Source organism: Emys orbicularis, chromosome 10, assembly GCF_028017835.1.
Source record: "Emys orbicularis isolate rEmyOrb1 chromosome 10, rEmyOrb1.hap1, whole genome shotgun sequence".
Taxonomy (NCBI): domain Eukaryota; kingdom Metazoa; phylum Chordata; order Testudines; family Emydidae; genus Emys; species Emys orbicularis.
In genome coordinates this window covers 89,603,325-89,624,356 of record NC_088692.1, presented here as the reverse complement: position 1 = coordinate 89,624,356, position 21,032 = coordinate 89,603,325, and the positions used below count along the sequence as shown (strand labels likewise).

Genomic DNA, 21,032 nt, shown 5'->3' with positions numbered 1-21,032 from the left:
ACCTCTCGACTGAGGCAGGTTCAGCCTCACTGCACCATATTCTCAGACTGTGTTTTGCAGGATAGGACCTCTAAACCTTTTTGCATAGTCACCCCTACTCTGCTCTGGGCCACTGCTCACTGCCCTCCTCTCCTTTCCTTCAAGGGCATAAAGAAGTCTGGAAAGGAAGGAGTGGAGCTGCCTGGGAGCAGAGGAAGCAAAGTGGCCACAGGCCCCTCTGCTCATGAGAAGCTGTGGCTGGAAGGGTTTAGAGCTGTGTGTGGACACTTACACACTCCCTGCTTGGCCCTCTTTCATTTTCACTAATGTGTAAGCAGGGGCTGAATGAGCTCTCCCCTGACAGCTAGTGGTGAACTGGGGGGAAAGACCTCAGAGCTGCCTCTTTGCAGAGACACACCTACTCTGCCAAGGGGATCAGCAGACAGACCTGCCTTGCTGGAGTGATCGATTTTGGCTGGTTTGGGTTAAAATTCACTCTACTCAGACATTAAGGATAACGTTTCATTACCATGGCATTCAGTATTAAAGGCAGCAGGACTATCCTTAGTGACCCTTATTGGGGGGGGGGTGTTGCCCTAACTTTAACCTCACTCACTGTCCGGAGTAGTGATGCCAAATGTGAGAGTCCGGAGGGTATTTAAACAGGTCCACACAACCAGGCTTAAAGGGTGCCAGAAGCCATTTCATCCTCCCCGTCACTGTTTTAAGACCGCTGACTAGATGCATTGGAGAGGCCTGGCTCCTTCTCAGTGATATGCTGACCTACGGGCACTAACCTTAGCCCTGGCACAGAGACAGTGCTGTGGTGAAAAGACCATGCAGGAGAGGTGGCAGCAGAGGTTCCCGGCTATCCTGTGAAATCACTGAAGAGCTGAGATCACCAAGAACTGGATGAACCTGAGAACACCACTGCCACCATTACTGCTGCGTCTCTGTGATGCTGGGGAGCCGTGGCAGTGATAAATAATAGCAGAGGTACTGGCAGGCCACCACCCCCATCCCTCAGGAGCAAGAGGTAACACCCCCCCCCCCGACACGTCCCTGGAATCTGGGGCCATTGCTGACCTCAGACAGCACGAGTGGGTTTCCAAAGGAGGAAAAAGGGGAGTGGCATGGTAGAGACCTTCATCCCTTGGACTTCAACAGCACAAAGTGAGAATCAGACAACAAGGACACTGCCCAAGATACTATGAGGTGGACATTTTACTTCTTGGTGGTGTACTTTCAAATCATTGTTGCAGGGTTTTTCCAAATTAATGCTGTTTTCTTGTGTTATACACAGACTCGTATTTGCAAGTGAGGCAGTGGTTAGTTTTCCTAGATTACTGGAGTGGCTGGGGGGGTGTGGGTATGGTTGTGTGTGTGGAGCCAGTTCTGTATAAAGAGGAACCTGTCGCTTGTTGCTGCCTACACTACCTGGCAGAAGGGTTACACTGATACCTGATTCACCCTGCAAACCTTAAAAAATACAATGTGGTATAAACCTTCATTGCTCAAGTCTAAGGCCCTTCTGGTTTTAAGGGACAAGTGGGTCCTGCAAAAGTCTGCTGAAATGAGGTCACTTTAACACACCATCTCACCACTCTGCTACACAATGACCTCTGCAGTGGGTAAGCAAAAAAGTTGTGCCATTTTCTGCCTTAAATTTCCAGCCTGGCTTGGCCTTCGCTCTTGAAGCTGGATCTGAGAGCCATTTTCAGTCCTGTTAATTGCTGTTGGCTTCAAAATGCAAGTGCTTTGGTATTCACACTCTGTAGGTAAGCAGTGTATAATGAGTTGAATTGTGATCAGTTAGCCATGCCTGGCACCATGCCCTGCAGAACAGGAAGAGGGATCAGAAGATGATAGGTGTCCCTGTATTTCTGATTTGTTAGATTCATCTTTCTGTATGAGGTCAGCTTCATCATGGCATGTTTATAATGTAGCCTGAATCAGCTCTTTGGTTCAGTTAAATGTTGCAAAGGATGGATTTTTTAGAAAACAAAGCGAGTCAACAAGGATGAAGGCAAACTTGTTAAAAGCCATGCGGATGCATATAATGATACAGTGAGATCACGCTTGCATTAGGCTTATCAGTGTTTGTAATTTTGGAATTTCTCTGCTTAAAGGGCCAAATTCTGCACTGTTTTTTTTTTTTTTTTTTTTTTTTCTCAATGGGAAGTTAGCGTAAGTTAAGGGTGCAGAATTTGGACCCATTGTGTTTAAGGGCCAATTTCTTCAGTTCTTGATCAAGTAAAACTTGTTGAAGCAGTAAAATATTAACTATTACCAGTCAAATGAGCAATTTATTTAAAAGTAAAAATGCCAACTCTTGTTTTCATGATACTTAAATATTTATTTAAATTTAAAAATACTTTTCATGGCACCAATGATTTTATGCTGACTACATATTGAATATGTAGAAAAAGGTACATTATTTTGGAGGGAAAAAAAGTAACTTACAGTATTTGGCACATGAAAGGTTAACTTCTATGAAAACTAAGAAATTCACATTTTCTGGTATTTTTACCCTCTACTGCTTTAAAGATGCAGTACACTATTCTTTATTAAGAGTTTTGCTTCCTCTGATATAAGAACTATTGAAACGACGTTTTATACAAAAGACAGATAAAACTAACAGCTAGCAAAACATGAAACGTATGGCACAGAGGGGGGGGAAATGTAAGATTAAAAAATTACTAATTGTAATGGTTTTAGGATAAAATGCCAGGAGAAAACAGTAAAAGGTTAAACAAGGTGTGGTATTTATTACTATTCTAAAAGCAGATTGATGCAAAAGTTTTTTAAGGTTAATATTTCATACCTTGTGGTTTTTGAAAATGAAAATGTTTAAAGTACAACATATTGGAGCTGCACCTGTCACTGAATGATAATGTATTGTTATGACAAACAAGTAGTATTAGCAATTAAAACAATGAAATACTGCATCTTTAACCTAGGATGAAAAATGTTTAGTTTAAGACTATCACTCACTGCATAGAAACACCATTTACTACAGACTGAGGTAGGAACACTACACTAAAAGTTAATTTTGCTATGTTGCATAAAACAGTATATATCCATGTAAAAATCTAGCCTTTTTTCCTCCTGTGGTTGGAATTCACAACTTAATATTAAACTGAATGCAAAATCTTTTTTAGCTCTTCTGATAATCAAATGGCCATGGTTAATTTTTAAAGTAAAAGTGACATGAAACTGCATATATAATAAAAAAATTTTTTTTGAAGATCTGACAGACTAGTAAAATGGACCTTATTTATTGCAGTGACAAATAGTCTGAATCTAACTGACTTTCAGATTATTCTCTATATTGATGACTGAACATTTGGCAAAAGAGCACAATTGACCAGTTCAGGACAAAATCATAACTCATCTTCAAAGGGGGTGTGTGTGTGCACGCACCAGCAGTGCTTGAACTTGTGTGCAGAGATGGTTAAAGGTGCAGAAAATGTAAATCGGAGCTTTTAAAATTGGGTCTATGGCCTCGGCTTGCTTAAAATCTCTCCCTGAGATGAAATGAAACTCTTGCTAGTCTGTTTTGTTAAATATGCCCAGCTTCACAAGAAACTTTACAGCAGTGATTATTGCTCCCCTTACAAATGGGCTGCTATTTTTGCCAGGTAATAAAAGATTCAAGTGTTCATGTCACCATAGAAATTAGTTAATTACACTTTTTCCCCTTAAGGATAGATCTCATATTTGTCTTGGTTTTTTTCACTGTTGCCTCCACTTCTGTAATTCTGCTCTTTACCTTTGAAAATTTTCAAAAAATCTGCGCTTCTTTTTTCCAAAACAAGTAATGGGTTAATCTGCCATTAGAATTCCATTCTACAAAACATTTATTCTCAAGGTAATTGGCTTACTCCAATCATTTTGTATATCACACTATGTTCATCTAATCCATAAAGTTAAAAAAAGACTTGATTAGTATCAATAACAAAATGCTATTTTGTTTAAAATATAGGTTGAACAGGTTTTTGTATACAAAACAAGTACAACTTTCTGAGGCAAAATGTATTCCAAATCAATCCGGTCTGATTACTAACTACACACCCAGACTTTATAGAACATAACTGAGTACATTTATCTACTACCCCCATATACTCAACTCCCACTGTCTTTAGGGATTTAACACCTCTATGGTAAACGCCACTGCGGTGCACTAAAGGTTCAAGGCTTAACATATTCGGAAAAGGCCTATGTTGTAGACTAGGATAGGTATTCACATCTTTCTATGCTACTTAAAGGAACAGACACTGCCACTCCTGGCTTCCCTGTTTCTTGCCCACTCTGTTGTTTGTGAAAACGTTTCTAAGTTGATAATGGTATTGTACCAGATCACTTTCTAATGAATAAACCATTTGCCAGTTAAGACGCTCTAGTTAGTAAAAGGAGGATCTCTTTAAAATAATTTGAAGGTGGTAGTGCTGTGCACAGAGGCAGTTTTAATAATGAAACAATACACTAGTATTTAAATTACAACTCTCAGTAGCACCATTACTAAAGCTCCTGCATAATGCAATATCTCTAGTCTTGAACTAGTGTCGCTATTGGCTGACACTAATGCAATAATCAGTAGTAGTAAAATAAATTCCTCTTATTTGATACCTTCCAAGTAATGCAGCTATGACAATTAAAATCTTAAATTATTCTGCAGACTTCAAGAATTAAAAACTGAATGGTTGAGTACTTCAGGAAAGTGGAGCGCTAATGAAATGCGTTTTTAATCTGGCATAAATCTATCCCTTTCTTCTTTCAGGAACAAACATCCTAGGGCGCAGTGTACTTTGATTCATGAAAGGAGGACTTAGTTTATGGGCCGATGGTGCCACGATGGGTCCCATTTGCTGGGAACTGGTAGCAGGTATCTTCTGAATCCACCTGGCTAGTTATTAGGAAGAGTCATGCCTTCAGGTGTCAATGAGCAGGCTCAGCACGGAGCGGACTTTGCAGGCAAACCATCGCCTGAGGGGACAAAAGTATTGATAATGGAATTGTTCAAACTCGGGGGTCTGGCGAATATCACGGAAAAAGGCAATGTCAAGGTCAGACTCGGTAAGGATGATCAGGAGAAGGAGCAAAACAAAGAGGAGTCCAACTGTCACAAGGAGCAAACGGAGGACACTTAAAACAAACTTATTCACCTGTGCAGCTTGTGTCCCGCCATCGCCACCACCACCCTGCCACAAGGCTTTGAACTCGCCTCCCGTCTCATCAGCCTCAGTTGCAGTAGGTGTGTTGGCTTCAGACTCCTTTTCTTCTTCAATACTGCAGGGGGCGCCATTGATCTGCCTGGCGAGCAGCATCAGCTCCAGGCTGTGTTCTGCCACCGGCGTGGGAAGCACGCTATCCGCAGGGCTGTAGATCTCGTCGGAGATGACTGCCACTCTCTCGCTGCTCTCAGCTCTGCTACTCCGCGAATGGGACATGAAAGCATCGCCATGAGAGGCTGAACGCACGGGGGTCGAGTGAGCGCTGTCCCTCAGCGACTCCAGGCCTGGAGAGTGAAAGACGACAGGCTGAGAGATGTGCAGGAGGCACAGGGGTGTTAGTTACTGGGTGTGAAGCCCTTCTTGTGTATAGGAAACCTGTACACCACACCCCAGGAGCTCAAACTGCTTTGCAAATAGTAGACACACAAGGGGGTGAGGCAATATCTTTTATTGGACTAACTTCTGTTGGGAGGAGGGGAGAGAAACTTTCAAGCTTACACAGAGCTCTTCTTCAGGTCACGCCTACGAAAGAATTAAACCTGAGCCACTGCCCTGGAGGCCATTATTATCCCTATCTTATGGATAGTGAAAACATAAGAACGGCCGTACTGGGTCAGACCAAAGGTCCATCCAGCCCAGTATCCTGTCTACCCACAGTGGCCAATGCCAGGTGCCCCAGAGGGAGTGAACCTAACCGGCAATGATCAAGTGATCACTCTCCTGCCATCCATCTCCACCCTCTGACAAACAGAGGCTAGGGACACTATTCCTTACCCAGCCTGGCTAATAACTTCATGGAGGTTAAGTCCATTAATGGCTAAAAGGAAGCACAGACAGGCTCTACCCCCACATTTTCTAAGGGTCTGCTAATTTTGGGTGCCTACCATGAGTGATCTGGTCTTTGTTGTTGGGATTTTTTTGAGATAAGCACCCACAACTCCAGCTGAAATAATGGACATTCTGCTCAATTAACACTTCTAAAAACGAGGCCTTATCCACTGCAGCAGGGCACCTAAAAACTAAGGAACCCTACATTAGGGGACAGTGTTGAACATTGAGGCCTAAGTCACTTAACCAAGGTCCCCCCGTGAATCGATGCCCTTTGTCCCATCTAACCTTCCCTGTCATGTATCAGAGGCTCTAGGCAGAGAAGCCGTGAAAATGAGCAGCAAGATGGTAATAGCCAGCCTAGAGCGAGTGGTGCTTTGAGTTTTGCAGCTTACCCTAATTAGGGGGGGAGGGAGAACTGCACCCCAGGTGAGGCAGTTTGAAACTTTGTTTAAAATTGATTTTTCAAAGTACTCTTCACTTCACAGGCATAGCGACATGGCCTTGAAAAAATTCTATCCCCTGGGGGGCTGGGAGAATGTGGGGGGTGGGGTGCCGCTGGGTCAAGGGCTTCACAAGATCGTCTCCTCCTGCCTCCACGTGACCAGCTTCTCACTTTCATTTTATCACATGCCTCTGTAAAATTAGGTATAAAAACCTTGGGGCAGTAACCACATAAGCCAGGTTTCCCTGAGGTGAGCCAGTTTCTAGTACCCAGACCCAGCCTAATCTTTAAAGACTGATTAGATGTTCACTTTGGTTCCACAGGGCCGTGTAACCCTAACTAGAATCCAAGCTGGAGCTGTACCCTGTAGTGCCAGAGGGGCTTGGAAATGGCTATGCTACCTGCAGGTCTGGGCCAGAGTCTGAGATACAGCCAGGCATCTATTTACCCGACACCGCAATCCCTGTTTGTACAATGAATCAAGTGATGCAGAGAGCACCTGGCGTTCTGGCAGGAGGCAGAGACATGGACACACAGCTCTCAGATAAGGGGGGAAAGCGGAGCACCTGCAGGCTTGGTCCACGGCACGGGCATACAAGAGCTAGGAAGGGGCGTGTTTAATGCAGGCTGCAGCCCTGAGACGGGGGGAAGCGGAGAACTGGCATTCTCAGGCCAGGCCACAGCCACAAAGCCCTGAGAGCAAGATGGGGATCTGAGACTATACAAGCTGCTACTGTCCATGGCCTGGAAAGGTGCCAGGTACCAGTAGCAACCTTAACGTGACACTGTTTTCTGTGCTCCTGAAGATAAATGTCTTGTGCAAGAGAATTCCATCAAACGCCCCTTCACTCTGTCTCAGCAGCCGCACAGGGTGGCGCACGAGTATTCTGTGAACAGTTTAACCTGCATCGTGCATCGCCCCCCAGTAAGTAGCGGAGAACTAATGCACTGATTAATGTCTCCAGGGAGTTGCTTTAGGGTGCTCATTGGAAACAAGGGCAGTAAAAGCTTGATCCAGTGCAACCCGCCTCGCTCCTCCCACTGCAGGCTGTATTTGGCCAGCAGGGAGGACTGAGCACGATGCTGTATGAGACGCAAGGAGCGGAATGGCACAAACCCAGACACCACTGGGTCTTCAGCAATGAGGTGCCCTAGCATTTGTGCAAGTCACCACCTGTAAAGCAGTCACCCCTGAATCGTCCTGCTGGTTGATTTAGCTCATACACAAATTATCCAGGGGAGGGATGCTACTAGGCCCCAGCAAAGGCCGGTGGGGGGGCCTTGCATGGTGAGCAGTGTAATTACTGTTAATGGAGGGGCAGTGGCAGAAAATGCACATCCTGCGCCAGCATTGACTCCCCAAATCCTGGCTTTGGAAAGATTTCCTAGCAGCTGCCTCCCTCTAATGACATCAGGCTTGTGACTGATGCAGATATGGGCAGGCCGTAAGCGTCAGCTTGCGGGCGCGGCCCTTCAGGAACACGAGAACCCTGCCATTGCTTTCTGCTGAGTGAGGGGCTCAGGTTGGGTGCCAGTAGCATCAATCCCAGTAACGAGGGGCCAGACCATTAGCTGGGGTAAGTCTGTGCCACTGGAGTCAATGAAGCCAAGTGCCTTAGGCTAGCTGAGGACCTGACCCTAGGTGTTGCTTTCTCAAAATACTGCAACTGCCTAGCAGCACAAAACTGCACAGAAATATAACCGCAAACCCTGCATGTCCCAAAAACCTGGCACCGGCAGGAGTGGCAGCCAAGCCTCCCGTGGCAGGATGAACTTCCAGAGGGATGGTTTCGATGTTTTGTTTTTAACAGACAAATTGTCGACCCTGGTAATTTTGCCTTTAACTTTGGTGGTGTCAGTATAAAAGTCATGAGAACACAGTGCACCATGTTTGCAGAAAAGATGAAGCAGCTAATTTCAGCTGGGGCTGAAAGTAATGCCATGCATTCGGTTTAGTATTTCTGTGCCGTAACCACACTATATGTTCTAAAGCTATGCAATCACCTTGAGCTAACGTACCGCAAAGAGCCCTATTTCTTCACTGTGCCCATACAAGAACGTGTTACAGCCAAAGACCAAATAATCCTTGCTCAGGGAAGCAAGGCTCCATGAAGTGGATTCTCCTCCTTTTTTAACCCCTTTGCTACTGCCTAGGCTCCAGCCTTCATTCCTCCATGTGACTCAAACCTGCCGCCAGGGGAGTGCAATTCCTGGCCTACATTGTGGCAGGGAGAAGAGCAAGCTGAGCTAACAGGGATCTTGTCCATGTTTAGTTTCTATAATTCATGAAAATCCTTTCAGAGACTTGGTACCGCACCCCCCTTAGTGGCTGCATGTTAGCATGCAAACCCGTAAGAATGGCTGGAACCCAGGTTTTGGGGAAAAAAATCCCTAGCGGTCTTCAGTTCTAGTCCAACAGGTCTGACGAGGCTGGGCTGGAAAGCGTGCTAGACCAGCCTCTCTTTCAGCACGCGAGCACCCTGGCTCTGATAGGCAGAGTCGCAACATACGACAGCAAAAATGGAGGCAGAAACATTAACTGTTCTCAAATCCTGAAGAACGGCTTTGGGTCCATTTTGAGGCAAAGGGTTCAGCTGTGCGAGTGTGTGCACATGCCCATGCTTGCATACGTGTCTACAGCGCCGATACCAACACGGTCAGGCTTGTGGCAGGACATTGAGCACACACAGCGTTTGCAAAAGGGAACCTCGGCGCAGCTGCTTGGCCTCATTAAATCACAGCCACAATCACCCGCCGTGTCATTTCCATCCACCTAAAGAACCGTAACATACTCACTTCACATCACACCGAGGATACCATCTATCAACGGCTTAAATAAATGCCTCTTACAGTCATTCACAGGCATTTAACCATAACGTGCTATGCCAAGGGCACTGCAGTACTAGATTCCATGGCCGGGGATGATTCAACGCGAGTGACTCTTTCAGCCACTCACCCCATTCCTACAGCCTTTGAATTAAGTGAACTAAAAGGCATTTTCACATTTAGCTGCTCGTATTTAATCTAGGCTACTGCGTTGTTGGCCTTCCTGCGGCTGTTTGCCTGCAACACAGTCACAAACATCCCTAAATGTGTTTGAACTAGTCACCCACTTCAAAACTGGGGGCCTACATTTAGCGTCCTTAGGCCATATTTAGATACGTGATTGTCAAAGGGCTGAGCCCTCAGCAGTTCACAGTGGTTTCAACAGGACTTCAGTGAAACCATTTCAGCGCCGGTAAGGTACGAAGCGGTACAACAGACTACAACCCTTGCAGCAGGAAACGCGAGTCAGCAACGCACTTACAAACATGAAATAATTAAGCTTCATAACCCCAGCCACTCTGGAGGGCTCCTGCCTGAGTTGTTGTCCCGCAGTCGCTATCCAATAGCCTAGAGCAACACTGCCACCAGTTTAGGCCAGGCAGTGACGCTGGGCTCCACTTGTAAGAGCAGCAGGAATGTAGGTAGGTGTGATGCAGTTAATGCTCTTGGCATTGGGCCAAGACAAAAGGCCTAACACCCCTCTGTGTATGAAAAATGCCATGGGGAGGGGGGGGGTTGAAGGTCACCACCAAGCCCCATTTAGGGGAAGTGCTGGAGGGGCCTGCTCTGGGATGAACTATAAAACCCAACAATGCCAGTGCACTGGTTTAAGAGGGACGAGTGATGCGTGGCACCTCCTGCCACACCAATACCGCCTTCAGCAGCCCCCAGGTGGCCCTAGGAGTGCTGCCCCCGGGCACTGACAAAGAGCTCAGCTAGAAGGGACTCGCTGAGGCCAACAGCTTATTTCCCACAGCCTTAATGTGTGAGCAGCCCGCCGGTGGTACCGACAGCCAGCCATTGCCAGCGGGCCAGGCTTTGCCCGTTATCAGTCCCTAAGTCTCTTTCTGAGGTGTGATTTCAAAAGGGCCTGCTGGGCTTTGCCCCAGGCTGGGAGGTGGTGGGTGTGTGCGGGAGGGGGCCATTAGAACATGTTTCTATTAAGCTACCACGGGGGGATGATGTCTGGCCCTCTTGGGCCATAGGCAGCAGCTCACAGCTAGAGAGCCCTGCTAGTGGGTGGGCTTTAGGCAGGTGTTTGTGCTTTAAAAGCATGTGGTTGCCTTTCCTCTGGTGTGCAACCGATAAAAAATCCCCATGCCCGCTAATGTCACAGTAGTATTCTGACAAAGGCGGGAGGTGAGAGAGCGCCCTCCCCCCAGCTCCACCCCTAGCCCTGGCCATCGCCGATGGTCCCACACCCAGAGTCCTGGCTGCCCCCACCCTCTCCATGTCTGGGGTCCTGGCTGCCAGCCCCGCACCTGGGGATCGGCTCCCGCCCTCACCCTTGGTCGAGGGTTGGCCCCTGGTTGTGGCCCCAGCCTCGGGCCCTTACCCCATCCACATTCCCCCTTGCCCAGAGCTGCAGCCCGCTCCCAGGTTGGGGACCATTGCATTACAGACAGGGCAGGGTTTTAGCTGTCCAACACCTACCCCCTGCTTTAACATGTAGGGGACCGTGCAGGTACTCCTGGCACACTGGGCCCCACGCGTGACTGGCCGCCCTACTGCCACCCGTGGAGCAGGGGCGGTGGCACAAGGTCTACACCCTCCTGCCCATCAGCCCTACAGCGGTGCCTCAGGGGGTTGCCAACCTTCTAAGCACACAAACCCAAACACCCTTGCCCTGCCCTGAGGCCCCGCTCCCCCCTCCCGCTGTTACTTGCTCTCCCCCACCCTCGCTCACTTTCACCAGGCTGGGGCAGGGTGGTGGGGTGCGGGAGAGGGTCCGGGGGCAGCACTCCTGGAAGCGGCTGGCATGGCCAGCTCCTAGGCAGAGGAGCTGGGGACACTGCCAGCACCCACAGGCCCCATCCCTGCAGCTCCCACTGGCCGCAGTTCCCGGCCAATGGGAGCTGCAGAGTCAGCGCTCGGGGCGGGGGAAGCGCACAGAGCCCCAGTGGCTGCCCCTGCTTGCGCCTAGGAGCCAGACATGTTGGCCACTTCCGGGAGCCATGGGGAGCCAGGGCAGGGATAGCTCAGTGGTTTGAGCATTGGCCTGCTAAACCCAGCGTTGTGAGTTCAATCCTTGAGGGGGCCACTTAGGGATCTGGAGCAAAATCAGTACTTGGGCCTGCTAGTGAAGGCAGGGGGCTGGATGCAATGACCTTTCAAGGTCCCTTCCAGTTCGAGGAGATAGGATATCTCCATTAATTAATTTATTTATTTAGGTAAGGAGCCTGCCTTAGCCCCGCTGCACTGCCGACCGGATTTTAGTGGCCGCCAGGATCCTTTTCCACTGGACACTTGGCAACCCTAATGCCTCAGTATAGGGTGACCAGATTAGCAGTATAAAATATTGGGACGGGGGGAGCAAAAAAAAAAGGGGGGGGGCGGAGAAAAAAAAAGGGTTTAAAAGGGGCCTGGGGCATTAGGGGCGCTGCCCTCCCCGCGGAGCCTCCCGCCCCCCCAGCCCGCCACGGGCATATGCGGGGCGCGGTGGGTCTGGGCGGCGGCAGCGCGGAGCGGGCAGGAGCCGGGTGGGCGGCAGGGGCCAAATCCCCGCTGCTGCCAGGGAGCCCCGCGCCTCTCCCTCCCGCTCGCGGCTGCGGCTCCTTCCCGGCGGGAAGGAGCCGCTGGACGCGCGCCGCATGTGCCCAGGGCAGGCCGGGGGGCGCGTCCCGCCGGGAAGGAGCCGCAGCCGCGAGCGGGAGGGAGAGGCGCGGGGCTCCCTGGCAGCAGCAGCAGGGATTCGGCACACGCCCCTGCACCGCCCACCCGGTCCCTGCCCGCTCCGCGCTGCCCCCGACCGGACCCAGCGCGCTGCCCCGCGGGCTGCAGGGCTGGAGCAGCCTCCAGCTCCAGGCTGCGCTCCCGGCCCCGAGGGTGCAGCGGCCCGGGCAGGAGCCCTCTGGCGCGGCGGGGGGCTCACAGCTGAGCCCCCGTCTCCCTCCCTTGCCAGCTCCCCTTTGCCCGCCCGCCTGGTGCCCGGGTGCTGGAGCTGACTCACCAGCTCCAGGATCCAGGCACCGCCGCCACCCTCTCCCTCCAGGCTTGCCCCGCCATGCTGCAAGCCTGGGAGGGAGGAGGAATGCTGCGTGGTTGGGGAAGAGGCGGGGGCCAGGGTGGGAATTTGGGGAGGGAGCCAATGGGGGAAGGAGGGGGCGGAGCCGGGGCGGGGGGGGGGGAGGTGCGAGCGCCAGAGCGGAGGCCAAAATTTCTTTTTTGTCCAGTGTCCCGACCAAACATTGGTTGGGACGCGGGACAAAGAAGCAAATATCGGGACAGTCCCGATAAAATCGGGGCGTCTGGTCACCCTACCTCAGTAGGGAGCCACAGCCAGGCCGGGGAGGCAGCATCACTGCCCCAGTTTCCCACCACACACCCCAACTAAGCCAGGCCCCAGCCCAACCCCTGAGGGATGACCTAGGGCTGCCAGCCCAGGGCCTCCCCGTCACTGGACCCCGTACTGCTGGCAGAGCCCATAACAAGCGGCACGCTCATGTGGAGCACCCTGCTTTAGCGCTTTGAACTCTGGTCCCTGCCTGCCCTGTGGACACACACTGGCGATGCCCCGTCCGTTCCCCCTCCCCGCTCCTGCCCATAGGAGGGAATCATTTCCATCCGGGGAAAGGCGGCTCCTATGAATTAAGGCTGAAACGGTTTTGTGGGGCAGCTCGGGACCCCGGCCCAGGCAGCAATGTTGACGGAGGAACAAGTGCAGTGGGACAATAGGCTGCTGCCCGCCTAAAATTCAACCCCCTGGCTAATGTCTGTGCAGGTGGGGCAGCAAGGGCGTAAACCCCACTCCCTCCGTCTGCCCGACACATGGACTAGCGCTGCCTGTGCCGGGACAGCAAGCGCAGCTTGAGCCATTCGTATGAGCACCCTAGGGGGCCTTAGTTCAAAACCCAATGCACCAGCTCGCTGCCTGCAGCTCTGAGCCCCGCTGGTAACACATCAACCCAATAGCGTTTGCACTGAGCGCACTGAGAGAGTAACTGAGGCCGGGGGGGCTGTGTTAACGTGCCGTCCAGTGACACGCAGGCATCACACGCCATCAGGCCCCCGTAGGTGAGAGTCTGACGTAGTGCTTAAGGATGGTATAAAATAGTCCTAGCCCCTCTACAGCATCTACGAGCATTGCGTACGTGCCGTAGGTGTGTGTCAACTGCCCAGGCAAAATACTGAGAGACAAGCTGGCCCTTTAAAACAAGGCTGAGCGACTGTCCTCGGGCACTAAAAGCCAACCTCCTTCCTCTCCCCCTGCCCCCCCAAATCTAGAAATTTGGGAAAGACACTAATGTTTCCACCACCAGCCTTAGCTCTGCCCCCACCCTGCCTGCTGACTTTCCACCCATGGCTGGAGCCCTCTCTAGCGCCCGCCTGAAGACAAATCGCCCTCTGCTGTGGCTGTGATTTCCAAGAGGGTGGCCGTTAAGCTGTAGCGCAACAGCCTCCTTCACGGTGTGCTGCTGCCTGTGCTGGCGAAGCACCAAGACCCCAGCACCATGGCACAGGGAGGAAGATGGTTCTGCCGTCACAGGGCCCGTGTGTGAAGATGCTGGCCGCTAAGGGCATGAGCTCAGCACGCCGGCCGCCCACAGGCGGTGGGACGGGATGGACGTGCCTCTGGGAATAGGGTCCATAGCATTGCCTAGAACTCACACGGGGAAATGCCCTGCTGGGCAGCCGGGCGTGTACAAAACCCAGACAGCTTCAGGCTGACGCAGGACTGGAGTGGGGCCTGGGTCTCGTACCAGCCGCTCTGACTAGGGCTGCATTTCCTCCTTAGCAGTAACAGCCAAAAGTGCCCCGTCCCCATCCTTCCCCTTGGCACGTCCCCTGCCCGTGACTGCGGTAAGACGAGACCATGATCATTTCAGGAGAGCTAACACTGCTCCTGTTTCCCCTGGAGCGAGCAAGCACCAGCGCTCTCTCCGCCCGATGGGTCGGGGCTAAACCTGCTTTCAGCCAAGTGTGGAATCTTCCCGCTCCTTTTCCAGCTCCTGGAGTCCCTTGAGCTTTGCCAGCTCTCACGCTGAACTGCTTCCTGAGTACGCAGCCTCTGAGCCTGCTCATTGTCAAATGAACGCCACGAGGTATTTGCCCACCCCCGCCTGCCGACATGCAGGAAGGCGCCGCGTCAGCACAGCAGAGCAATGACAGGTATTTTTGTTCTAAGGAGGCCAACCCCCAGTCTGCAGCCGTGAACCTTTCTGGCAGAGGCAGGACGTTCGCTGACACCTGTCAGATGCTGCTGGAGACTTACACAGCCAGCGTTGCGTTTTCTGCTGCTGCTGCCCATCACCCTGGTATCTGAGCACCTGCAAGTGTCTGAACCACACTCAAATCCATACAGCCCTGCACTGGGCCCTTCTTATTCAGCCCCCCCCCCCCCCCCCCCACCGCCCCTCCTGGCTCTTCTCTCTAAAAGAGACGGAGCTGCGCCACCAGCTCCAACCAGGCCGACTTCTGGGAACGGCTGGAGCCAGACTTAGCCCCGTGGTGCAGGTCCAGCGGTGACACAGGCCCCTGCTGTGGAGATCGCAGTAAAAGCGCAGGAGGGGACACAATGTAGATTTGACCCAGGAGCAAGGGTGCCCATTCCTCTCCTCCCCAAGGCCTGGCGCTGCAGGCGGGGAGCAGCGCGTGTTCGGCCAAGCTGAGCAGGGATGTGGCCGCTAGTTACCTGGTGTGAGCCCATGGCGCTGGTCCCGTGGCGCGGCGTGGGCGAAGGCGGGGAGGGCCGGGAGGAGAGGTGAGGCACCGAGCGCTTTGCCCAGCAGCTGGGGGCCCACGCTCAGCACTCGCACCGTCACATCCCGGTAGCAGTGGTTGATTATCCGCAGATGGACGGTAACTTTCGTCTTAATCTTTATCAGACACTTCACCATGGTGGCCTTGGACTAGCCCCCTTCCTGCAGCCTCTCCGCTCCCCTGGGCGCGGCAGCAGGGCACGGCCCAGCGTGGGACGGAGCCGCCGCAGGAATGCACAGGGTGAGGGCTGCAGCCACTTCACCCAATGGCAGCAATGACGTAAATGACTGTGGTGAGCTGAGCCGGGAGCCAGCGCTATTCTGGGCTTCCATGTTGCTGAAGTGAGCGTGAGGAAAGGCAGCTGCAGCCTGGGGGTTGGGTAGAATAATGGTGTGAAATGTTAGTTATTTAATTCCCTGCTTGCTTTGCAGTGGATCCTTTTGTGGCATATTGGACCGTGCTACCGCACTAAGTCATGGGGTCCTGGGCTGACCCCCTTCCCCGCCCCCAGCACAATCTGATATTCACCGTATGCAAACCAATCCTTCACCTCCTCTGGGACCATCCCCACTCTACTCAGCACCCCTAGAACGGGGGGGACGGGGAACTTTTTGCCTGAGGGCCACATCTGGGTGGGGAAATTGCATGCAGGGCCATGAATGTAAGGCCGGGGCAGGGGGTTGCGGCGCAGGAGGGAGTGCGGGATGTGGGAGGGGGTGCGGAGTGCAGGAGGGGGCTCAGGGCAGGGGGTTGAGGTGCAGGAGGGGTTCAGGGTGCAGGCTCCGGCCCGGCCCGCTTACCTCGAGTGACTCCAGGGTGGCAGCGGTGCGCAGCGGGCCTAAGGCAGGCTTCTGGCCCCGCGCCGCTCCCGGAAGCGGCCGGCACCACGTCCCTGCAGCCCCTGGGGGCAGAGGGGACAGAGGGCTCCACGCTCTGCCCTCACCTGCAGGTACCTCCTCCCAAGCTCCCATTGGCCGCGGTTCCCCATTCCCAGCCAATGGGAGCTGCAGGGGGAGGTACCCGCAGGTGAGGGGAGTGTGCAGAGCCCTCTGCCTCCTCTATCCAAGGGGTCGCAGGGACGTGGTGCCGGCCGCTTCCAGGAGTGGCGCGGGGTCAGGGCAGCCAGGGAGCCTGCCTTAGCCCCGCGGCGCCACAGGGGTGACAATCCCATGGGCCGGATCCAGCCCATGGGCCGTAGTTTGACCACCCCCCACCCTAGAATGCGATATGGGCCCAATCCTGCCTCCACTGAGGACAGTGGCAAAACTCTCTGGCCACAAGGGGGCAGGATCAGGCCCTGCTATCGTGCTGCGTCGGAGCCGGAATACACTGGCTTTTGGGAAACCCCGAGACGCAACAGCCTTTCCTGTAGGAGGCTCTTTCTGTATTAGTCCCACTTCTGTGCGCCAGCCTGTTTACAAGGGCATTCTGCATCTGCCGTGGGACTAGCTCTGCACCACACTTCCCGATGCATGGCCCCGGCACGCAACTGAGTGCAGGGCTGTGTTGGGCTTGTGTTTCCCACGGAAAGTGTTATTTGGGCTAGGACACAGCGACCGGCAGGCAACCCTGCTCAACATACCTGCTATCCCCTGGGATTCACACCACCGTTTCCTTTCCCTGGCACCAGCAGCTGCTGTCCGGGAAGGAAAGGAGCTGTTTGGCCGGGATGCCTTTCCCCTTCTCCTGCCAGAGAACAGATCTGTCTGTCACTGGGAAGGGCTGTTTTCAGTCACAGGCAGATATTTAAGTGAAGCCGATAGACTTAGCAATGGTGTCGCTTTCACCAGCAGGAATCTTTTCGCTGCCCAGAACTCCTACCGAGCATCTGGGCGTTAGTGACAGCGATTCAACCGTCCCTATGTTCATTTGTATTTGAAAGCTGCCACTAGCTATTGCAGCCACGAGTTTTGTAGTGATGGGGGAGCCCTGCGAGATCCCCCTCCTCCCCTCTGCACAGGGCCTCCTAGGGTACGTTATCAAAGGGAGGTCTGGGTGTGTGGAGGGGGGGTTAGTCACACACCTCTCATCCCCGTTAGCACAGGTTCCCAGGCTACAAGGTGGTGCATGCATTGAAAATGCAGGGCTTCCGTTCCAAACCGTCACCTCCCGCCCCTGCCAACCAACTGCTGGGGGACAGCCGAGCACTGACGAGCTTTTTGCTAATGAATCAGCTTTATGGCCATGGAAGCATTAAAATAAAACTAATTCCTTGGCTGCTGGAGCTAAGGTCTGGTTCTTAAGCCCCAGCCAGTCGGGTGCACAAGGCTCTCTTGGCAGCGGGAGCTCCCAGCAGCACTCGGGCTAGTAAATCTGACCTGGGCCAGCCTTTCGCCCAGCAGGGAGCCACCTCTCTCCGAAGTGGGCGGCAGAGCAACGGTCTGGGCAGGGGAAGGACGGTGGTCGGGGAAGGGGGCGTTATCACTGCACAGCCTGCAGCCTACACAGGGATTCTGTCTCTGCAGCCAGGTTGTGAAGAAACCAAGGAAATTCCCAGGCCACCAGCTTGTTACACAAGGGCTAAGACTGTCAATAGCTACCAGTCACCTTAAAAGCAAGCTGCAGTTCTCTTAACCCACACAACGTTAGCCTGACAATTCAAAACAATTGTTCTTATTTGGTTTGTAAATGAATCCCCGAAGAAACCTGGGAATGAAGGTCCCTAGGCAGCCGAGGAGCCAGGGCCGGAGTCTGATCTCACTTCCACTGGCGTAGCTCTACCGCCTTGCTGGGAATGACTCTGGATTTGCCGCCATAAGAGATCAGCATCAGGCCCCCAGCCACATTTTCAGCAGGCTGCCGTACCTGTGTTCACATGCGAGTGCAGAGGAGACTCTCCCTGCCTGTGCCCTGTATGGCATGCACAAATGCAGGTTGTGTGTGTGCAAAACACAATCACAGATGTTCCAGATACAATTAAAGGAGGTCAGTGAGATTCCAAGCGAGGAACCCCCGTGGAAGCCTGAGTTGAAGAATCATCTGCATCCAATCAGGGACCAGGACACAATCATGTGATCTACATGTCTAATCAAAACTAACAAATACATTTTGAATATCAAATATGCACAATAAACATCTCGTGAACCACCGACAGGCTAAGAATCATTTGCAGAAAGTTTTTGACAGATAATCTGAAACAGCAAATATAGCTGAGAAATTTGAAAGCTGTTCACAGAAAATCACAAAGAGAAGAAGCAGCTAAATGAGATGGCCATATGACTTGCTATGAATTGTTCACTCAACTCTGCTTATACTAAGCTATAAACTCATTTCTAGGGAGAATTCAGAGTTAATTCTAGGTGAGTGGCCTTAAAACCCAGGCCACAGGTACTTCCAGCGAAGTGCACTGCCATAAAATACAGGGAACAACTCTGCTACACATTTGATCTACCCTCTGCTGTGCAGACTCTGCGTGCTCCTTAGCAAGCCAACAACCCTGTCACTGTACAAGAGCCCTATGATTGCTGGGGGAGTTAATGACCAAAGCCATTTTTTTTTCTCATAAGTGACCAGTTAGGGGGGAGGGATAGCTCAGTGGTTTGAGCATTGGCCTACTAACCCCAGGGTTGTGAGCTCAATCCTTGAGGGGCCACTTAGGGATCTAGGGCAAAAATCAGTACTTGGTCCTGCTAGTGAAGGCAGGGGGCTGGACTCGATGACCTTTCAAGGTCCCTTCCAGTTCTAGGAGACAGAAAGGAAATAATGGAGATATCCTTTCTTTTGGTCAATATTTTCTTAATGATGAATGAAATCTGTTTTCACGTAATCAATGCCCCAGATAGCTCGGGCTCAGGGGTATTCAGCACATACAGAAACTCCTGTTAAACTCCTACATCAGCTTCCCTGAACTCCCTAATTGGAGAGTCCAGAGGAGAGCAACAAAAATAACGAGAGGTTTAGAAAACATGAGCGATGAGGAAAGGTTGAAAGTACTGGGATTGTTTAATCTAGAGAAGACAAAACTCTGTGTGTGTGTGTGTGTGTGTGCGCGCGTGTGCTGATAACAGTCGTCAAATACGTTATAAAGAGGATGGTGATTCATTGTTCTCCACGTTCACGGAGGGTAGGACAAGAAGTCATCAGCTCAGTTTGCAGCAAGGAGATTTAGATTGGCTCTAAGGAACAGAGCCGGCTCAGGCTTTTTTGCCGCCCCAAGCGGGGAAGAAAGAAAAAAAAAAAGCCGCGATCGGCGGCACTTAGGCGGCAGCTCAACCGCGCCGCTTCATTCTTCGGCGGCAATTCGGCAGCGGGTCCTTCGCTCCCAGAGGGACCCGCCGCCGAATTGCCGCCAAAGACCCGGACGTGCCGCCCCTTCCCATTGGCTGCCCCAAGCACCTGCTTCGTTCGCTGGTGCCTGGAGCCGGCCCTGCTTCGGAAGAACTTTCTAACTGTAGTTAAGCCCTGGAGCAGGTTCGGGAGGGAGGCTGTGGAAGCCCCGTCACTGCAGGGTTCTAAGAAGAGGTTGGACAAACCCCTGTCAGGGAAGCTCTAGCTTCACAGACCTGCCTCAGTGCAGGGAGCTGAACTATGTGACCTCTCGAGGTCTCCTCCAGCCCCACACTCCTGTGCGTTCCCCTAATGCATCACGAGCCCTCTAGGCTGGTCCACAGCTCTCAGGTCAGAACATTAGATTGGGCCACTGGGAATTTTTTTTAAATAGCACGTTAGTCCCTTTGGTGCAATATATATTTATACATGTCTATACCCGTATGTATGTCGTACCTATAGAACTATATATGTGCCTGTGCATCGCTCTCCGTTTGTGTATATAATATACATCATTACACAGATAAACGCCCATTACCCTAGAGTCAACTACCCCAAATAATCTGTACCCACCTTTGGCATCTGGGGTCCATTTAGCGCTCTCTAACCACACCCACCCACCCACCCCTCTTGCTTGGGAGTCCCCTTCGTTTGACTAATGCCAAGAAGCTGCTAAGATCCGATCTTGTTACTGTCATGGCGATGAACTGCCCATTGTTCTATTTGGCTAGATCCTTTGATCCTGCCCGAGCAGGCCCTTGCGAGTGGATGAGCAGCTACCGCCTCCTGTTGCTGACTGACGTCTCCCCTTTACTGGTGGCTGGAGCAGAGGAGAAGAAATCAGCATATACGTTGCTAGCTGGTAAGGCAGAAACATCCACTGGACTCCTAGGTGAGCCACAAATGAGTGTGCAGCCGAATACCTCTGCTCTCAGCCAGGGGATTCTCTGCTCTAACTGGTAATTATTCCATTCAGGAGGGGACTAGGAGCATTAAACCAGCTGAAGCATCATTAACTGCCCTCGGAGAGGGAGGAGAATGGGACTGGAACACCGCGAATGCATGTAAAACACAGCCAGAGTTATCCATGCCCCCAGCTCACCTTCCATGATTGAGATGTGAACAGCTCTCCTTCGAGTCCTGGGGACACTGCTGAGTCTTGGCCCGTGAGTGATGGAAGGGCAGCTGCGGCTAGGAACCAATCCTGCTCTGTAGAGAAAGCAAAGAGATGAGCATGACACCTAGGGACTAGTAAAAGGAAACCAAGCGAGAGGCAGAAGAGCCAGGCAGGTGCAACTTAATGAAAGCGCACAGCTGCGCTCTCCTTAGCAAGCCGTGCAGGAGTCGGGTGCAGAGTGGTCAGACCAGGCGTGGAGAGCCCAGATGCAGGATGTGTGCACCCACCGCCTCGCTTTTGGCTTCTTTCCTGAGCTCTGCCGGATCTGGGTGCTGGGAGCTGAGAGTGGTGTTCCAAACAAGTAATTATTTCCCCCCCCTTCAAGCACTGGAGTCCCCCCACCCCATCACACCAGACA

The 21,032-nt window shown here is 52.1% G+C and overlaps 1 protein-coding gene across 5 annotated transcripts in view; it reads right to left on the bottom strand.

Moving 5' to 3' along the window:
- Positions 1 to 4,910: 4,910 nt before the first annotated feature.
- Positions 4,911 to 21,032, bottom strand: part of FRMD5 (FERM domain containing 5) — a 292,774-nt gene continuing 276,652 nt past the window's right edge. For 3 of the 5 annotated variants that reach the window (XM_065412241.1, XM_065412242.1, XM_065412243.1), the window contains 2 exons: positions 20,600 to 20,706; positions 4,911 to 5,497 (listed from right to left, as the gene is read on the bottom strand). In XM_065412241.1, the coding sequence (XP_065268313.1) occupies positions 4,911 to 5,497; positions 20,600 to 20,706 (694 nt within the window). The remainder of the gene's footprint in view (positions 5,498 to 20,599; positions 20,707 to 21,032) is intronic. The other 2 variants (XM_065412244.1, XM_065412246.1) reach the window with 1 other exon arrangement.